Raw genomic sequence first — 17,126 nt, 5'->3', positions numbered from 1 at the left:
TTCAAATTGAATAATAAAAATGAATTTGTAAAAAAAAAAAAACTTATTGTATTGTATAATATATAATATTTTTTGGAGGGGAAGGTGACTGCATATAAAAATAATTACAAAGTTGCTTATGCTTATATACACATAATAAATATGCCTATATATATTATTAAGCATATTTTATATTATTTCGTGTATATATGCACGTATTATTTTATAATAGTTACACTGCTAATGTAATAAATATAGCATAATAATATATACAAGCTTAAAATAAAATATTCAAATTATTTATAAATAATATAAATATATTATATCTTGGCTTGACAATAATAATATAGTTACGCTGGTTAAGCAATTTTACATAAACATTGCATATACAAAATATATAATTATAATATCTATATATTGCTTAAAATAAAAAATAATAAAATTATACTTAACTTTAAATTATTATTTATACTATTATTACATTTTTTTTATATTTCAAAAAATATCAAGGAACATGTTTTTTTTCATAAATATACGATAATATTATTTTTGCCCTATATATAATATGTACATATATAATAATAAATTTATATAATGCATATTTGTAAATATTATTTTATATTTTTTTTGCTTAATCATTATTAATAATATTTCTAAGTATGTTATAATATTTTTTTCATATTTTTATATTTTAAAAATTTTAAAATAAATTATATTTAATTTTACTTTAATCTACAAATTGATATAGTATTTGGAATTTTCATTTTTCCATATTTTTTATCATATACTATATTATATGCATGTATATGATATAAAAATTCGGGCATCCTTTTGGTCCTTAAAAAGTATATATATGAGAGAGTATGCTACTGTTCTATAAAAATTATATTAGCATACTATGTAGACTATACTCCTTTTTAATTATTCTTTATTTCAATAACCTATATATGACTTAGTATAATTCCGGTTTTATATATGTTCTATTATTAAATAAAATATCGTAAATTAATTAGCTAACGAAAAAATAACAACTTCCCTATGCATACCTAATATCTTAATGGTATAGACCTACTTATTTTTCTTTTGCTTATTTTGGGAAATTGCAACATATTATCTTATTAAATTTTAAATATATTAAAGAATAGGGATTGTTAAAAAGGTGAAGGAACAATACAAATGGTAGCATATGTTTGCTTGTTTTATTATGACATTCTTTTGGGGTATAAGTTAACGGTGGTAATGGTAGAACTTTATATTTTAAAATAGGGAAAGGGGGTCAAACAAACAAGTTTCTTTTTTCAAATTGAGAATGCTAACTTTAGAGGCATGCAATCATTAATATAAAACAAGTAAATATACGAATAGTCTGATATTTTGATATTTCATGAAATTTGTTTGATTATAAGTTAAGGTTAGGACTATGGACAATTATAGCAATATGCCATTGTTTGCATTTTTTTGAATAAATTTCTGCATAATTAAGCTATACATTTACAATAGTACAGTATAATTGTGAAATAATAAAATTATCGTAATTATTATTGCAAAAAAAATTTAGGCAATATTCGCAATTTTGTAAATTTTTTACAGCTTTTATTACGGTTTTTTTTGCTATATTTTTTTTTTTTTTTTTTTTAATTTCCATGGGTAGTATAACTCATTTATTTGGCACACGATTTAATTAATTTTCCGAGCTAACTATAGTTTATATATTTTAACAAGTTCAATTTATTTTTTATGTACATATGTAGTGATAGTATTTGTCATAATTTTTAGTAAAACAATTTTTTTATTAGTCTCTGCATATGTTTCATGCATGTAGAGATATTTCAAATAGCTCTATGATCAACTTCCGTTTTGTTTTTTATTTTATTATATCTCTATTGCAAAGTAAAATAATTACAAAGCCAATGCATTTTGGAAATAAAAGAATATAATAATTAGCAATTCATTGATGAGTTAATTGATTGAAGGGGATAAAGATATAGTTGTAAGTAGCTAAAGGAAATGCGCACATAAACATTTTAAACAGTTTGATATAAAATAAAAAGAAAAAAAAAGAAGATAAAAAGAAGATAAAAAAAAAATGGAACTATTTAAGGTTGAAGATGTGAAAGCCCAGTTAAGTTATGAAGTAACATTAGCATGTTCGTTTGATGATTACATGTTTGTATGTACTATAGATGGATACATATATAGATATCAAATAATTCAGGATAAAGAAAGGAATAGTAATAATATAGAATTAAAATTTCTTGACAGTTGTTTAATTAAAAAAGATAAAAAGATAAGTAAAATAGTTATAGTAGAATGTGATAATACATTTATATTATTAATTTTAATTGATGATCATATTTATTTTATAAAAAATACAAGTTTCCATAATTATAAACTAATTTCCAAAAATATAGACTTATTTACAATAAATGAAAACAGACGATTGGAATTATTATTATATAGTCAAAAAAAAAAAAAATTATATTTTTATAAATATGTTGATAATAATTACAAGCAATATAAAGATATGCAATGTATAGACATTTTAACTTGCTTTTTATGGATAAATAATTCCTTATTTTTAGTAATAAATAAAAATTATTATTTACAAGATTTAAATAATAATAGAGTACTTTTGTATTCTCACGAATTTGAACAAACATATAAATATATAACTTTAATTAATATCCATGAAATATTTATTGTATGTGATTTAAATATTGGTGTATTTTATGATGTTGAGACATCTATGCCCTCAAGAAAAAATACAATTATACTACCAAGTAATATAGCACAATTAATATCTTTCCGTTTTTTTTTATGTTGTTTAAATTCAAAGGGTGTACTAAACTTTTATAATACAAATAATCAACAACATATACAAACAATAGATATACAAAATGAAGTAAGTTTAGTAATAAACTTTGCTAGTATTGGAGGAAGGAATATGTTAGGGGAATTACTTAACCTTGAAAATAATGATGAGTATGGTTATGGTCCTAATACTAATTCAGGATTTTCTCATTTTGATGATCTAGGACAAGATAAAAGGTCACCAAAAAAAATGCTTAACTTTAAAGAAATTTTAAACGATACTATTATGACAAATATAAAAGGAAATACAAAAAAATATGGATCAAATATGTTAGATAATAAAAATCCCAAATATGAATATAGTGAATATAATATTGATGAAGAAAAAATGGAAATGGTAAAACTTTTATCTATGTCTGATGAAAATAATTATTTAAAAAATTGTTTATATATTATTAATAATAATTTTATTAAAGTAATTAAATGGATTGAATTATATAAACATTTACCAAAATGTATAGAACAAAATAAAATTGAAACTGGTTTTTTATTGATTGAAAATAATAATTTTGAAAATGATATGGATAAAATTAATATTTTAAATGAATATAATAAAGCATGTGCATATTTTTATTTTAAAAAATTAAATTTTTCACTTGCTTTTATGCTTTTTGAAAAAGTAAATATTAATATATTTTTCCTCTTATCTTTTTGGGCAAATTATTTTAATTATTCACCTAATCAATCTGATAATGAAAAGGATAGATATTCTTATACTCAAGACAAAACAACTGATATAAAAAGTTTAGAAGAAAATATTAGCAAGCCATTTAAACAATTTTTACCAATAAGGTGTACTATTGATGAATTAATAGAACGAGAATATTATACCTACTCTCAAAATGCCATGAAAAATTATATAGATCCTCTTATTAATGAAGATGATAATGAATTTATAGCAAAACAAAAAATACTTAATATTGCTAACCTTTGCTTAATAAAATATATATTGAAAAAGAGAGAATTTTTTATTGAAAATAAATATGATATAAAAATTGATCGAAGTACTTGGGAAAGTATAACAGGTACAGTAAAACATGACAATCAACAAGATGGTGAATCTGGAACTCAATCTACATCAACAGATTACATACACATTGATGAACTTATTGATAATATTCTTATAATGTTAATGGTAAATAATAATTATAAAAATTTTACTCAATTTATTATGAAAACCCCAAATTTAAATTTAAATATAAATGACTGTATCCAATATTTAAAGGAAAATCGTAAATTCATTGAAACTATTTTAATACACATACGATTTCATAATTTTGATGTTGCAATTAAAATGTGTATATCATTTTTACACTCTTACAAATTGAAAGAAAATAATGATCAGGATGATATTTTTCAAAATGAGTATATCGAATGTAAAGATAGTGATATGGAATATGAAAAAAATGAAGATCAAGATATGTGGTGGTGTAAAATGTTAGACGAAAAAAATTTTAAAAATAATATAGAACGAAGTAATACTTTTCATTCGATCCTAAAAGAAATATATAATGTTCTAATAATTTTAAATGATAATGTTCATTTAATAAATCTAGAACAAAGTGGAATAAAAAAACTTTTTGAATATTCATTCCCATTTCTATTAAAATATAATGAAAAATTATTTTATGATTTTATTATAAATAATAATTTGATTTTACGACCTCATGAAATATTACTTACATTTAAAAAATTACAAGACATAAAATTAAAGAAAAAAATTAATTACTACATACAAAAATATGTAATGAATTATATAAAATATGATAAAAAAAATAAAAATGTTAATGCAATTTTGCTTGAATTGTACATTAACGATTCAGAAAAACCTGTACAAGTCAGGCAAAAAAAAATATTAAAAATGTTACGCTCTAGCTACCCAGTTGATACAAATCACATAATTCAGATGATCGAAAATAAAAATTTTAATTTGGCTACGGCATTGTTGTATGGAAGGGTCCATAAGCATTAGTAAGTCTTCATAATCTGGTCGTCTTGGTTTTTTTTCACTGTTTTTTTTTCGCTGTTTTTTCCGCTGTTTTTTCCGCTGTTTTTTTCGCTGTTTTTTTCGCTGTTTTTTTTTCGGCTTTTTTCGCTGTTTGGCTACTTGCATGAACACTACTAGCCATGGTGATCCATTTTTTGCAATTTTCACACCGTTATCGATATTTTTTTGAATATTTTTTTCTTTGTAGTGAAAGCCTGGAAATTCTTTGCGATGAAGATTTGAGAATATGTGAAAAGTATTGTCACTATTATAGCTTCATGTTGAAAAGTTTTGTAAAAGGATTAAAAAAAGAAAAATACGAAAGTATATTTTCTAGTATTTACAACAATGATAAAACGATATATCAAAAATTGCTTAATGAGAAACCCAAAAATAATGATCAATCAACAAATGATGAATATAAAAAAGATGATAAGACAATGAAAAAGAAGAAGAAAAAAAAAAAAGAAGACAAAATTGGCGATGCATTTATTAAGGGTATTATTAAAGAATATCATAAATATAGTTACATAACAATGAATAAAAATTCTTTGGAAAAAGTTAAAAAATTAAATAGTTTAAATAAAAAGAATGATGAAAATATGCAGAATAAAGAAGAACATATAAAAAGAGAATATGATTATATGCTTCATTTAATTGGTAATGAAAAAAATAGTTCTAATGATGATGAGAATTATGATATAACTAACTATTATGATAATAATGAGTCATGTAGTTATTCTTCGCAAAATACTGAAACCAATGCATCAACCAATTGCCACCATTTCACAGATATCGAAAGTGAAAATACTACTGATAGTTTGAATATAGATTATAGTGATGAAAATAATAATATAAATGTACAAGAACAAGGGTTTGGAAAAAAAAAAAAAAAAAAAAATGACCGAGAAATTTCTATGAAGGGGAAAAGATCTCAAAGTTCTAAATCCAAAAGAAAAACTGATAAATACAAAAAATTATTAGGGAATGTTTCCAAAAATCAAGATATAGATTTATTGGAATATTTTCATGTTTATAATGAAAACAACTGTAGATCATGCGGGTTTTTCTTTTTATTTATTAAAGTATGTATGGATAAATATAAAAATAAAAATACATGTGAAACAAAAAAAGAAATATATAAAAATTATATAATCTATATTTTAAATAAATATGCAAATCATAATGATTTAAATAATATATATATATTTAAAATGATACCTGAAAATTGGAAAATATCAAAAATATCAAATTATATCAATTTTTATTTGCGAAAAAAATTAAACACACAAACTAACCTTGAAATATATCACAACCTTATAAAGAGTAGTTACTTAAATGCTACTTATAATCTTATCAAAAAAAAAGAAGAAAAAATTCTTATACAGGATAGCATGTAAGGATAATATGCACATTTAATTATTGTTGTTGTGTGTATTTTATTTATTCAAACTTTCATTATAATAACCCTTTAATAAAACAAATATATTTTTTCACATTCTTTATATTGTTATTTTTTATTTGGTTCGAATGATGTAATAATGCCTATTCATTTATATTTTCTTCTATTTTTATTTTTTCTCCATTTTCAGAATTTGCAACGTTTGCAATAGTCCTATTGAAGAAAAGGAATTTGTTTATTTCTCAGAAACTGTTGTATTACATATAAAATGTGTATGCAAATATAATCCTCCCCAATTGACATAATATATACATAAAAAAATTAGTGTTACCCTTGATTTGAAAACTATTGGAACTACAAGCTCGTTTTAAGCTTTCCTTAATTCACTTATTTAATCCGTTCACTTCGTTTTTGTTCTAATTTTTATTTTTTTACTTTTCATTTTTAATGATAACATTGTTGCTACCTACGTATTTGGCGACTGCCTGATTAAATAATATTTGTAATAAAAAAAACGACAATAAAATTGTAAAGTTAAAATATAGTTTTATGTTCATACAAGCAAAGCCAATGTTTGGCTTTGAAAGGAGAGCATAAAGTGTGTGCAAAAAATTGATAGCTTATTTTTGTTCTACCGTTTTAAATATACGGTAAATGGTATTTTATACCTGACAAGCAAGGTAAAAAAAAATATTTTTTTTTTTTTCAAATATATCATGTAAAATATGGCTAGTTGTGCTAGCTATTCTACATTAGAAAGGGATATATATATACCCCCATTTCTTTTTTTCTTTCATAAATAATATCATTGAGAATTGTAAGAAAAAGAGAGAAATAGAAAGCTCTATATCTTATTCGAAAATTTTATGTTTCGACTTTTGCATCAGACACTATATTTATCTCCATCTTCAACATACAGAAGAACGAAAGTTAAATTATTTTTTTTATTCATCATTTGCAAAAGGCGAAAAGATAGCAAAAACATCACAATGTGTGTGTGTGTTTTTTTTTTTTTTTATAAAAATTTTTTAGACTCATACAAAATTAATATTATATATAAGCTTATATATTGTGTGGTTTTTATTGAAATTGTTTATAATTTCGTATGATGCTATTTAACAATATTGTTTTGTTTTATTATTTATTTTTTTTTTCAGATATATATTTTTGTTCATCAAAATTTTCAGACGTAAATTACCCAAAAATTTTTATATCATCATAAAAAAAAAAAAATAATAAGTCTACAATATATTATACTGTTTAAATAGCTGTATATATAATGAGATATACTTTCTCAACTTTCCAAATTGTTAAAAAGCATATCATATATTTATGCTTTTTTTTTGTTGGAAAAAAATTAAAATTATTTTATAAAAATATATGCAAAGTTTGCTTGATAATACAATTTATGGTTGAATACACACGTATGCAAATAAATATATATATCTACACCCGTATGCATATATATATATTTTTTTGCGTATTAAATAAAAAAAATATAAATATATATGCTTATATATATGTACACCATAGGTATGGGCATTCAGCAAACCCTTTATTCCTTTTTTACACAGTGGTGAATCAAATGCTATATATATGCATGTATAATATGTGAATATATACAATACATATACATATATAGGTGTGTTTAAAACAAGGAAAGGGAATAATAAAAAAAAAGAAAAAAGGCTACCTGTGCGCATACAATGTTCCACGCATTTTCTCTATCAACAGCCATTGGGTCCTTCGCTTATTGTAATTTTTCGATGTACTTCTCCAACTATAAATTATGAATTAAAAAAAAAAAAATAAATTAGTAAAATAAGGCACGATTGAAAATATGCATGTACATGTGGAAAAAGAGTTGGGGTGTTTTCACTCCCTCTTGGAAGTTATAATTTATATGTGGAATATATTTGTTCAGGAGCGTTATGCATTCTCAAATTTTATTTTCAAGTCAGGTCTGTATATTTCATCATTAAAAATATATTCCGTAAATTCACAAGAGGAAACCCCAGAATTGAGCAAAAGAAAGGATAGATATGCAAAAGTGATATAAATTTATGTTTACCTTTTCTTTAACTCTTTCTTTTCTTATTTTTGCATTTAATTTGGTTGGTTTTTGGTGTTTGGCTATGAATTTTTTACCAGCCTTTTTGGCTTTTTTCTCTGGATTTTTTCTAATTTTTTCGTGAGCATTAAGATACATTTTTTCGATATTTTTTTCATCGATTTTATGTTTTAAATACTCATTGAAATGAGCTTTATATTTATCCTTATCTTCTTCTTTCATTGCAGCCATATATTCAGCTACATGAATACCTAATATATTTTTTCTTAATTGTTCAGGATTAAATTCATTTTTTGATCCTGGAAATCTGTTATTTCCATGTGGAATGTTTAATCCACCATCGCATGCTCCTTTTAATGCAGCGAAAACACGATTTCCTGTTGTTGTTCTAGTTATACCTACATCTAAAAATGCTTTGATTGGTTTTCTGTCACCTTCTCCTTCTTTATCACCATCTTCGGCTACAGATTCAGCAGTAACTTTTGGTACTCCTATGAATTGAGTATCCAATTTTAATGATTTTAAAAATCGTCTAGCACATAACAAACCAGTAGCATATGCAGCTGCATAATTTTTTAATCCAACAGGGATACCATATCTGACTAATTCTTTTGATTTTGCTTCAGATAGTATTTTATCACCTTCAACATGAGCACTAGCTATTTGGCATATAATTTGGCTGTTTGTTTTACGAACAATAAAACGGAGTTTTTGAGCATTGTACTTATTTTTGTCTTGTAATATTAATGCCTTTCTAGCTCGGTAGTCAGTTTTTCCCTCTACAAAAGATAACAAAATAAAAATGTGTAACAAAAAATTTTATTCAAAAAAAAATATGGCATATTTATAATATGTAATATGGGTGTGCCAGTGTCAGGTGAGTCAAAAATTTTCGTAAAACTTTTAACCCGTTTTATCACTGATAAGAGAAATTTATTTAGCCTATATAAATATGCTCTCATAATATTAGCTACATATCATGAATGTATTTGGCATTTATTTAAGGCATATATATATAGTACATCCATAAATAAAAAAAATGTATACATAGTTTGGGGATTCATATTACAAAAATATGTAAAAACATAAACTTTATATACACGCATAAATATGTAAAAAAATGTAAAAAAAAATAAAGTTATTATATACCTCTTCTTCTTCTATATTTGACTTGGTATCTTTTAAAATATGCTTTATTTTTTACAACTTTTACATAAGCCATTTTTACAATTTTTTACTTTTATTTATAATTTATATAATTTCCGCTATTTTGTAAATAATATAATTCATTTATTTTATTTTTTTAAGATTGCTTAAAAAAATATATACTTTACTAAGTATAGATATATATAAAAATTAATTTATAAAAAAAATTATAATCAAAAATAAATATTCCTTCAATATTTATATAAATAAAATTATGTAGTTTAAATAAAGCTAAAAACAAAAAAACATAATAAAAGAGAAAGTCATATTTTTTTTGTATGCACAAAAAATAAGCACTTTAAGGGTTTGGCAATTATTAATTTTGTTATAAATAATAATATAAATATAAATAGTATATTTAATTATTCTTACTACACTAAGTACAAAAAATGCTAAATACAATTTTTGTAGTTATTTTATATAATAATATAGTATAGTGCCCTTTAAAAATGTAGGGAAAATTTGCCAAGCTTTTTCACAATAAAAAAAATGTATGAACGTTAATATATATTTATATATTATTTATTATAAAAAAAATAATATTCCATTGAACGGATAAAATTGTTCATATTATTTTGTACATGTAAATTTGTATAAGTATATGTATATATTTTATGATAGGCATATAAAGGGAACATTTTAAAATAAATAAAAACTAACTATATATATCATAATAATTTTGGCTTGCTATATATAGAATTTTTTTTTTTTATAATATGCACTTTAACTACCTGTACATATCCCTAACCTATATAAATAACATAGGGCCAATAAAAAATATATACAATTTGTGGTTATACCTATATTATAAAAGGCTTGCCAATATTTTAGCAGTGCAAATATGTTATTACATATATATTAATAATAAATTGTGAGCATATTATATATAGCCATCCCAGTATGCATACTACATTTTAAAACCAAATAAATAGCTGAAAATTAAGGGCAAAAAAAAATTATAAATATATACTACAATTTTTATATGCGTTCATATGTTTATGCGTCCCCAAACCGCTTGTATCACCTGTCCCGTCATTTTTTTTATATTAAAAAAAAAAAGTAATACTATATTATATGCATATAACTATATTTTTCCTTGCTTTTGTAAAATATTATGTACTGTACATATGGCTATATGTAAAAATATAATATTTATTGGGCTACTCAATAAGTATGTAGTATGCATATATAATAATTAAATAGGAGTATATATATTATATTTTTTTTAACTATTAATTAATTAATAATGTATGGGAAAATATATATAAAAAATAAGTAGGAGGATATATACAATAAATAGCAAGAATATATTATTATATTTGTGCTTACCCTACAAACAAAAATGTATACATAACTGATATTATGTAACAACATGTAATGATTAAATAAATATTTATTATTGTATAAATATTATACATTTTTTTATAATTTTTTTTTTCTTTAATATATGATTTTTTATGTTATAAATAATATATAATATAAAAAAAATATATATATTTATATAGAAATATATATAAGTTAAAACATTATTTTTTTAACATAAGTTTTCCAATTATCTTTAAAAATGGTAATAAAAAATGAAAAATCATATAAATCTATATGTTTTACATTTTTATATATTTACATATTATTAAAAAGTGTTATTATATACATTTTTTGTATTTGCTGTTACAGTATTTATTCTTACATTTTAAAAGAATAAAATTTACACTTACATGTTTATTTAAAAAATAAAATGTATAAATATTTTCTGTATATAAAAAATAGCTATATGGTCATTTTATTTTCCACTGTTATTATAGCATATATTTAAATTCTTCATTTTATTTTTTTATATAGGCAAAAGATAACAAAAAGCAACCAAAAAAACCCTCTAAAAAAACACCAGCACCATGCCCCTTAAGTGATAAAAAGGCTGTTAAGAAAGAAATAAAAAAAGAAAAGAAAAATGGAATTCGAATGAATCCTTTAATCTTTGAAAGAAAAAGAAAATCTAATATTATTGGTGTTGGTATACGCCCAAAGAAAGATTTATCAAAATATGTCAAATGGCCAAAACACCTTAGATTACAAAGAAAAAAGAAAATCTTATTACAAAGACTAAAAGTCCCTCCTGCAATTAACCAATTTAACTATACTCTTTCGAAGGGCCAGGTACATTTTAGCTTAACACTTACTTCACATGTTTTTCTCTTCATATGTTGTATATGCATGCTTATTTCCCCGGCACATACTTATAATCTCTTTCTTTTTTTCACCCTCTCTTCGCAGACTCAAGATTTGATGAACTTCTTAAAAGAATACAGACCAGAATCTAGATCAGAGAAAAAAGAAAGATTACTTCAAAAGGCTAAAGACGATTTAAACAAAACTCAATCAAAAGATAAAAAGCCTTTGATGATTAAATATGGAATAAAACATATAACTAAATTAATTGAAAGAAAAAATTGTAGTCTTGTTGTTATAGCAAGTGATGTTACTCCAATTGAATTAGTTTTATTTTTACCAGCTTTATGCAGAATGAAAGATATCCCTTACTGTTTTGTTAAAAGTAAATCAAGCTTAGGAAAGCTTGTACATAAAAAAACAGCCACAGCTATATGTGTACAAAAGGTTAGAAAAGAAGACCAAGATAGATTAGATCACTTTTGCAAAATATCTAGAGAACAATTTAATGATAATACAGATATAAGAAGAAAATGGGGAGGACAAATAATGAGTAAAAAATCAATGATCTTGAAAAAAATGAAAGATAAAGCTAGAAAACTTGAAGAAGCAAAAAGAAAAGAAATATCCACCAAATTGTAAAGGTAAAGAAAAAAAATAAATAATTTTGGCATATATGCCCATGTATATATGTACATGAATTAATTAAAAAAAGAAAACGGAAAAATGGGGGAGTATGAAAAAAAAATACTTATGCTGATTTAGCCACAGTGGCATTTTTCATTATTAAATACTTTTGGTGTCATCTGCTAGAAATCAGCTAAAACAAATTCATAATTTTAGGAACCATTAAAAAAATTATTAATTTTTTCTATTGGGCCATATTTATGAGTACAATACACTTATTTTTTAAAAAATACACAAATGATTTATTAACTATCTATTCTCATGTATTCGCATATTAAAAAGTGAAAGATATCCCATTTCATACTCTTTATGTACATATATATGTACAAGATAATGATGAAGAATAAACCATGTTATATATATATATATTGTTAATAATTATAATGATGAGAATATTCAGGAAGTGCCGTCTGATTCTTTTTGTTGACGATAATTAAAAATTCTGAGCATAATTATTTTCAATGAAATTTCATCATTACTGTTAGATTTATTCGCGCCCCCCCTCATTATATTTACAACATTATATGAATGCATAATATACATATTCAAATTTTTAATATTTTTATAGGAATAAAAAGGATAAGCCGCAATATATAGAAAATACCACCTTTGATGCATTTACTACAAAATAATTCATGCGATATTAGAAAGTGAAAAAAACAATGAATGCATTATATCATGCATATATATTATTTTACTTTTTTTCTTATTTTTTTAATTTATTTCCAAATGTGTTTTTATTATATATAAAATATACTTTTTTATTATGCATAATCCAAACATTATAATATGTATAACATACGCACACATGTATTTTGCATGTGCTTAGCAAAATGATAAAAAATGACTTAAACTTTTTACCTTTTATGAATTTTCTATTCTTAAAAAAGTGTATATATATTATATAAAAGGAAAATATGAAAAAAATGAAAAATAGTATAATTATATTCAAAATTGATGGAATAAATAGGATACTATTAAGTTACTATTTTAATAGGTTTTTATTGTCGGTTATTTAAAAAGTGGCAATTATGCAATATCTCCTTTTATGTAAAACTTAATTTTTTTGTTTTATACTTATATATAGGAAAATAACATCACTATAAAATAATATTTTATTTTATGTTTTTTTAAATTGACACATATTCCTTATTTTATAAAAAGGGGATTATGTCCTTTCTTTATATATAACTAGCGATTTAAGGCCATTGGGGTATTGGATTTATTTTTTTTTACATAATTAACGACAGTTAGCTAAATGACAAATATAAAAAAAATATAAAAAAAAATACAAATATGAAAAAAAAAATACAGAATGGGCAGCTATTTTGTATGTATTTTTTTTTTATGGGAATACAAAATGGGCATATTTACATGCACAGTTCATGCCAATATAGTATACGGTTCTCTAAAATGGTTAGCAAAAAGCTAAGTAGCTATTTATGTATAATTAAAGAAATATATTAATATATGCATTATATTTATTTTGCTTTCCTATTAAAAATATATATTATTATATATATTATTATATATATATTTTTTATTTATATTTTATATTTTTTTATAATAATCATCATAATGTAAATTTAAAAAATTATATTTTTCTACATATTTTGTTGTTTTACTATACTTTGACAAAATATAAAACTTTTTTTTATATATATTTATTATGGCCATAGAGAGAAGAAAAAAAAATGAAACAAGTTAACAAGTCCTTTACTAAACCATACGCAAAATTATATATATATAATATTATTGCAATTTATTAAAAAAAAAAAATGATGAAACCATTTATGATTATCAAAGCCTTTCGGGTCTGAGAACAAACTATGATGATTATAAGTAAAACTGATTTTTTTTTTAATTTATATGTATATATATGAAAATTATATATTATTATTATTATTAAATTATGGCAATGCTTAAAAAATTTTGAGTATATTGTTTGTGTATTTATATACTATATTATAATTTCCATTATTATTTTTTAAATGATTTGAGAGGAACTCACCTTCTCATATTTATGCAGTGCATATTTTCTTTCTTTGATAAGGAAAGAGAAGATATGAAATATTCTTTGCAAGATTTTTTTGAGTTCTATAATTTTATTTTATGAAAAATTGTAGAAATAATTTCTTGCTAGAAAGAATTTATATTATATATGTGATTTTCCAGCTTGAAGGCTAACTTAGCAATGTCAGCTTTCTCGTTTTGAATCAGACACATATTCACATGCATATCTACAAATAAATAGCAGATATGTTGTTTAGTGATAGTGAGGATGGTATTATATGGATACCACAAAATAATAAAAGAAATTTTCTTAAACCATTTGAATTTATAAATTAATATTTTTTTTTTTTTAATGATGATACAAACACACCTTGGTTCGTGTTACTGAACTAACATTGAGATGAAAAACTGTGTGATACTGAAAAAAAAAAATACTTTTTATATATTTCATACGCCAATAGAGATGCGTATTTTGTTTTGTTCTGTATTTGTGTTGTAAATATGTTCGTTTCATTAGTTAGTATGTATGTATATATTTGTTTATTTATAAGCCATAGGCGTGTATAGTATAATCATTTGGAAAACCATAGAAACAAGCAATAATTCGAGTACCGTAGCAAGCCCAAAGAAAGAGAATAAAGCTACGTGTGTGCTTATCCCATGTATCAGTGGGGGGGAGAAAAATATGTATGTACATATATTAAAATTTCTCTATCCCGCTTATCTTTTATGATACAAGGGTAAAAAAATATTATATTTTATATCTCATGTATATTTTCATTTTATTTATAAGTTTTTTATAAATAAAATAGTAGCTATAAATATATATGTTTCATGCGATATAGACAAAAAAAAAATGCTATAATCAATCATGCAAGATATATGTGCATGTTGATATGGATATGCTTGTTTTATAAATTCATTTACACACGCTTGGAAAAAAAAAAAAATATATATTTGCATGCTAAGTAATGTAGAAGGATGGATTTCATAAAATATTTTTAAAACATGCGTAATTACAATTTGTAGTTTCGTTATTATATATGTATAATTCCTAGCGGGCAAGATTTTTTCATAAAATGAAAAATATCATAATCAGTCTAGGTAACAAAAATTCAAAAAAAAAAAAATATTGTAATTTTAAGATTATTACAATGATTTTTTTTTTGTACATTCTGAAATAAACCAAAAAAATGCAAAGAGATAAAAAGTGTTTGAAAAAAAAATGTGATAATATTATGTGTTCATAAAGTTAATATAGAAATTTGTGTTGTTTTTCCTTTTTGCATAAGAATAGTGTATGTAATTTTGTTTGTATAAGGTGTAATGGCTAGATGTTTTTAGTTTGGTTTGGATTCTCTAACCTTTTTTGTTTTTAAATAATTTAGGATCTCTAATCGTTCAGGTGTATTTATAGATTTTTCGAATACCACTCGATCGCAATCTAAATATGCATTTGTATCGTTTAGTAGCATTCCTTCATTAATAGAGAGTTTGATATTTTGTAGAATATAAGTAGGGGTAAATAAAAATTGAAAAGCAAAAAAAAGTGTAAAAATAAAGCTATCATCATTTGCTTTTAATTTAAAATGATCATTTATGAAAATATCATTGAAATATTTAATAATATTTTCTTTTATAATATTGGTTTTATTTTTGTTAGTTAAATTATGATCAAAATGAACATTAGAATTATTTATATAAAATTCATCATTTTTATTTATACATATATCTATTAGATTAAATTTTAATGCATCAAATGCATTAATTGTCTGACTTGTTAATAATAAATATTTTGAATAATTCATAGGAATATGTCTAAATAGTTTTTGTATACTACCACCATATGGATATAAACCAATATAAGTTTTATCATATCCATATTTACTATTTTCATTTGAAATTCTAAAATCAGTTGATAAAATTATATCCATACCACTGTTGTAACAAATCCCATTAATGTTACTAACTGTTATTAAAGGTAGTTGTTGAATATTATTGCAGATTATTCTAAACATACTTGATATATCAACATTAGTTCCTTCATCACATTTTAAATAAGAATTATAATCAACTGAATTTAAGAATGTATTATTATTTTGCTTAAAGTTAGTGTCTGTCCCATTAATGATTAATACTTTTAATTTATTGTCATAATATGGTATTGCTTTTTTCAAATTTTTAACTAAATAATTATCTTTATTTTTAAATTCGTTGATATAGAATTTATTATTTTCCTCATTAGATATGATATTATTTATATGATCTATGACATTTTTTAATTCTTCTAAAAAATCTGGAAAAATATTTTTTTTATCACATATATTTTTAAAAGTAACTATTCCAATATTTCTACTTTCATCTCTAAAAAAGTCAACATATTTATTACACAAATTTATATTATCATTTTTATTTTTTTCATTAATTAATTGAGAATTATTATTTATGTTATCTTCTTTATTCAAATAAGTTGTATACTGTTTAAATGGGGTGAGTATTTTTATGGTCCTTCTTATGTTTATATCTGAATAAACTTGTTTTCCGCATCGTGTCAAAAAAAACATTTTTTGTATTCCCATTTTATTTCCCTTTCTCTATTACACAATATGTGAGTGTGTGTGTGTATATGCAAGGTGTATTTTACCCCTTAAAATTATCAGTACATTTTGATTTAAAAAAACAAACACTCTAAATAGGTTTGAAATAAAAATATGTGTCAACTTAATTATGGGGGAATGAAAGGG

General features: G+C 22.6%; 4 protein-coding genes across 4 annotated transcripts; 2 read left to right on the top strand and 2 right to left on the bottom strand.

The window, feature by feature from the left end:
- Positions 1 to 2,065: 2,065 nt before the first annotated feature.
- PVVCY_1002450 (vacuolar protein sorting-associated protein 3, putative) lies at positions 2,066 to 6,544 on the top strand (the record flags this gene model as incomplete). The annotated part of the gene is made up of 3 exons (XM_008625696.2): positions 2,066 to 4,821; positions 5,046 to 6,233; positions 6,430 to 6,544. The coding sequence occupies 3 exons, from the start codon at positions 2,066 to 2,068 to the stop codon at positions 6,542 to 6,544; spliced, it is 4,059 nt and encodes a 1,352-aa protein (XP_008623918.2).
- A 1,445-nt stretch (positions 6,545 to 7,989) lies between these two features.
- Positions 7,990 to 9,532, bottom strand: PVVCY_1002440 (60S ribosomal protein L5, putative; the record flags this gene model as incomplete). Its single annotated transcript, XM_008625695.2, has 3 exons — positions 7,990 to 8,019; positions 8,311 to 9,089; positions 9,460 to 9,532. 3 exons carry the CDS (start codon positions 9,530 to 9,532, stop codon positions 7,990 to 7,992), a joined length of 882 nt encoding a protein of 293 aa, XP_008623917.2.
- Positions 9,533 to 11,080: 1,548 nt separating this feature from the next.
- On the top strand, positions 11,081 to 12,324 carry PVVCY_1002430 (60S ribosomal protein L7-3, putative; the record flags this gene model as incomplete). Its single annotated transcript, XM_037634453.1, has 3 exons — positions 11,081 to 11,083; positions 11,356 to 11,670; positions 11,788 to 12,324. 3 exons carry the CDS (start codon positions 11,081 to 11,083, stop codon positions 12,322 to 12,324), a joined length of 855 nt encoding a protein of 284 aa, XP_037490550.1.
- Positions 12,325 to 15,722: 3,398 nt separating this feature from the next.
- PVVCY_1002420 (enoyl-CoA hydratase, putative) lies at positions 15,723 to 16,961 on the bottom strand (the record flags this gene model as incomplete). Its single annotated transcript, XM_008625693.2, has 1 exon — positions 15,723 to 16,961. One exon carries the CDS (start codon positions 16,959 to 16,961, stop codon positions 15,723 to 15,725), a length of 1,239 nt encoding a protein of 412 aa, XP_008623915.2.
- Positions 16,962 to 17,126: the final 165 nt, after the last annotated feature.

This window comes from Plasmodium vinckei, assembly GCF_900681995.1.
Source record: "Plasmodium vinckei vinckei genome assembly, chromosome: PVVCY_10".
Classification (NCBI taxonomy): Eukaryota; Apicomplexa; class Aconoidasida; order Haemosporida; family Plasmodiidae; genus Plasmodium; species Plasmodium vinckei.
The sequence above is the reverse complement of the archived record's forward strand: the minus strand, read 5'-3'. Positions and strand labels throughout refer to the sequence as shown.